Source organism: Chinchilla lanigera, unplaced genomic scaffold (assembly GCF_000276665.1).
Source record: "Chinchilla lanigera isolate Chin_1 unplaced genomic scaffold, ChiLan1.0 scaffold00033, whole genome shotgun sequence".
In the NCBI taxonomy this organism is placed as follows: domain Eukaryota; kingdom Metazoa; phylum Chordata; class Mammalia; order Rodentia; family Chinchillidae; genus Chinchilla; species Chinchilla lanigera.
The window spans coordinates 11,535,634-11,539,732 of record NW_004955434.1 but is presented as its reverse complement, the minus strand read 5'-3'; the positions used below and the strand labels follow the sequence as shown (position 1 = coordinate 11,539,732).

The 4,099-nt window shown below is 37.4% G+C and overlaps 1 protein-coding gene across 1 annotated transcript in view; it reads left to right on the top strand.

Moving 5' to 3' along the window:
* Positions 1-495: 495 nt before the first annotated feature.
* The window catches only part of Tmem261 (transmembrane protein 261), an 8,606-nt gene continuing 5,002 nt past the window's right edge, over positions 496-4,099 (top strand). Inside the window, exon 1 of the mRNA XM_005388752.2 lies at positions 496-582. Coding sequence (XP_005388809.1) covers positions 496-582 — 87 coding nt within the window. The remainder of the gene's footprint in view (positions 583-4,099) is intronic.

Genomic DNA, 4,099 nt, shown 5'->3' with positions numbered 1-4,099 from the left:
TTCTTCAAAGAGGTAACGGCAGCACTTGAAATGACAAGAGCTGGGGGAGGAGGCAAGGGGCGCTGCATTCATTTTGGCTGGAACAACCTAGAGAAGACTGGCTGCTAAATAACCTGGTAGGCCACTTCAGCAAGTTCCCCAGTCCATTGTTGGGGAGGGAAGGCAAGGGACGTGAAAAGGAGAAGATCCATAGTTTCAGGCCAAGCCACGCCCCTTCCAACCAGCATGGGAAAAGCTGGAGAGGCAGGTACTTCTCTTCTATTTCAAGAATAGGGGAAATTATGCTGAAGGAACAAGCAGGTTTACATCTCCAAATATGCTAAAGTTTTATTTCTCACCCTACATAACTAAAGCAGGTCAGGAGGATTATTTGCTCACTAATTACAAGAGATGGAGGCAACTGAGCCTTTCATGCAAGAGGTACATCCGCAGGGCAAGAGTAGTATCTGCTAGTTCTAATTATGCTCTGTTGCAATGTGTACACCTGCACTCGCGATGGCCATGGTGATTACGCAAGCGTGTGCTGAAGAAAGGAACTATCAGAGCAAAGGCACTGAAGCAGCAGATTACAGCGCTAGCAATGTATAATTGTTGAAGGTGAAAGTATACTTCAAGCTGCAAAACCTAAATGCCTAGATTTCCAAGACCCAGTTCTGACCCAGGAAAGAAAAGAAAGACAGCAGTGAAGAGAAAACCTATCAAGAAGCCATATATATGGGAAGCACCTGGTCTCTTCGGCAGTGTAGAAGAAAAGACTTTAAAAGCTGCTATTCCATTTGTCGAGGAGACAAGGAGACTACATGAACTCACACCACTCTTGATGATCCCAGCTGGCCTGAAACTGTTTCAGCTCTGTCCTGATAAAGATCTCCTCCTGACAGCTAAGGGAAAGTTCGCCATTTAGAACATGAAAAAAGAATCAAAATAGGACAGTCAAAAATAAGGTAAGAAAATGAAAAATAGTAGAAAAATAAATGGTAGATTCATAATGACTTTTGGAAAAATACAGATGTGGAGCATATAAGAATCGTGACCAGCCAGGCCTGGTGGCACACACCTGTAATCCCAGCACTCAGGAGGATGAGGCAGGAGGATTGCTGTGAGTTTGAGACCAGCCTGGGCTACAAAGTGAGCTCAAGGACAGCCTGAACTGCATAGTGAGACCTTGTCTCAAAAAGACAGAAAAGAAAAAAAAAAATCATGACCAAAGTTTCTTCCTGAATTTTAAACCCATTAGTAACTAATCAAGTCTATGAAGGAAGAGTTCAAAGCACAAATAAAAGATCTCAGGAGTGAGACGATCAGACAGCAGGAGAAGATAAAATGTGAGTTGTCAGAGGTTAGTAAAAGCAACGGGAGGAAAAAAATGAAAACATGACATTATATTACAAGGACAAAAACAGGACTATGAAAGAGAAAAGACATTTCCATACATATATTAAGGAACAAAGATGAATAATTAATGAAAAAATAAAACATATAGCAGTATATTGGAATTCCTGAAGAAAAGAGGATAGAACAAATATTTAAAGTACAGGTCCATATCGGCAATAGTATAAGAAGCAAAAATGGCGGAGCTGTTGCTGCTCTGAGCCCACTTTAGGCTTCCAGGGAACAAGAAAGGGACCGCAGCAGGGCATATTTTCTTGTGGTTCCTTCTCCACGTTGCTGATGTGGCAGCCTACCGCTGCAGCCACTGTCCACCCTAATATCGATGGGAGTAATGAAGATTCTCTCAAACCCACTCAAAGAAGAAAACAGACTATTTGCTTCAGGGAAACATGCAGAGGCTATTTCTTGTCATAGAGAGTGATCATATATCTTTCTGAACCCATGAGCTGATGTGGTCCAGACAAGCCCATTTATCACTGGAATGACAAAGGGATCATCACATGAAGCAGTGACTGCACCTTCTGGAGGGGTAGGAAAAAGAAAATCATGCACAGAGAAAGTCCAACGGACTCTGGAGAAGGACGCAGCCCTCACTGTTCTGCTGTGGAAATTACAAGCCCAAGTCTCTTTCTTTCTTAGACATTGAGGCTCACCATGGAAACTCAGGGGGATCTTTTGAAAGATCTATTTTCACTTCAGTAGGAAGAAAAAGCTAGGAGAACCATACACTAGAGGCAGTTTCCAAAGATCTCCACTTACAAATGAGCAGACCATAAAGTGCATATTTAAGAAGGAGTTTACTGGACAAAAGAAGGGAAGCATAAGGAAAGAAAATAATCAACCAAAGGCTTAAAAGGCCAGTCTTCAAAATGAAGTCCAATAGGAAAGGATCTGTAGATGGAAGGACAATGCGGTGTGTATTTACAATGAAGTACTACTACGCATAAGGTAAGGTAAAGATGATCACTTGTAGGGAAGTGGATGCACTTTGAGGCGACGATGTTAATGAAACAAATCACAAAGACAAGTAGAAATACTGCACGGTTTATCTTAATGAGAAACCCAAAGTATGAATAAATTAAAGAGCAAAATAAAAGATAGATAACAGGAAACGGGGAGATGGGTCTTTTTCAAAAGGGACAAGAAGGAAAAGATGGAGAGAAGGGAGAAGGAAGGGAGAGGAAAGGGTGAAAAGAGAATTATGATGTTATGTGCATGCGCTAACTCCTCACGCTGCAAATGATCAGTATGTACTGCAAACAAGAACTAATAAAAAAAAAAAACTAAAAAAAGATCCATAGGTAGATGTTTACTATGTCAGAAAAAGTCAGAGTTATGGATCATCATATTTAATATGTTACCATATTTAGCATGTCATCATGTTTAGATACATCCACTTCATCAAAGATCTGGTAGGTGTTTGCAGAAAATACAAGGAAAGTCAAGGGCACTCCAATACTCATGCTTCCTGGTTTGAATTTTCTATTGTCCCAAAATTCTTTTAGAGACATTGCTGGAGGAACATTATTCTGGAGAATATTCTGGAAGGAATTTAATAAAGTAAAATGGAAAGGCATATGAAAAGAAAAGAAGAAAAATAATATATTTCATATACAATAACAACATGTGAAAAGCCAACCTGTCAGGAATATTCCAGAAGTGCAGAAGCTGTCAATATTTCAGGTTAAAAAGAGAATTCATAACTCAAGGAATGCAGCATATCTCAATTGTTGATTCAAAAAAAGGAATATAGATTTAGTAGATACTAAACTCTTTGAAGCTCAGCTGTTATATTACAAACAGTTACTTGAATACTTTTTTCAAGAAAATTATCTTTCTTAGGATATAAATGTGTAAAATTATTTTATGTAATAATCTATAATGTTGTAAAAGATAATTCAACACAAAATTTTAATATGAAAGCCTAGGGCTGTCTGTATCTATTTTGCAGTGCAAATATTATTAATTCATATGAACTATGCAGATTATACCTTTCTATGTGAATCCTTATGCACCATAGTTTGCACTACTTTAACATAAAGATAATTTAAGACTAACTGAACTATCTATATCTATTATATAAGTAAAAAACCAAATGATTAGCTCTGCTTTGTTCTTGGTCTACATAATTATTATATACGCTTTTTAAATGTAACTTTCTGTTTATTGTATAGTGCATTTTTAAAAACTGTACAATAACTTATCTTTTAAATTTAATGAGTACAAAAATGTTAGTTGGATATTTTGGTTTATAACAAAGCAAGAAAATTATTGTGCTTTATAAAGATATAGTTCAGATAAACATTTTTGAAATAAAAGATAATCTATTTACATACACAGGATACTGATTATACTTGGGAAAACTGAACAAGAATAATCAGGGAAGATATTATTGGACCCTGGGAAGGGAGGGTGGGAGAGAAAAGAAAATTATTTGGAGATTCAAGCAAGAAAGGTCTAGTCACTTACATTAAAGATGAATTGCCCTGGTTTCAGAATCCCCTACAGAAATTCTCAGTGTTAGAAAATAGTGGAGCGAAGTAACTCAAAATCCTTAAAAAAAAAAAAAAAAAAAAAAAAAAAAAAAACAAAAAGATGGTGTGTACCAAGGTGTGATACTTTGCTGTCTTAGGCCAGGGCTCCTCAATGCAGAGCAGAAACAAGTTCAGTGCAGTGTATGTATTAGTTTCCCATAGCTATTGTAACA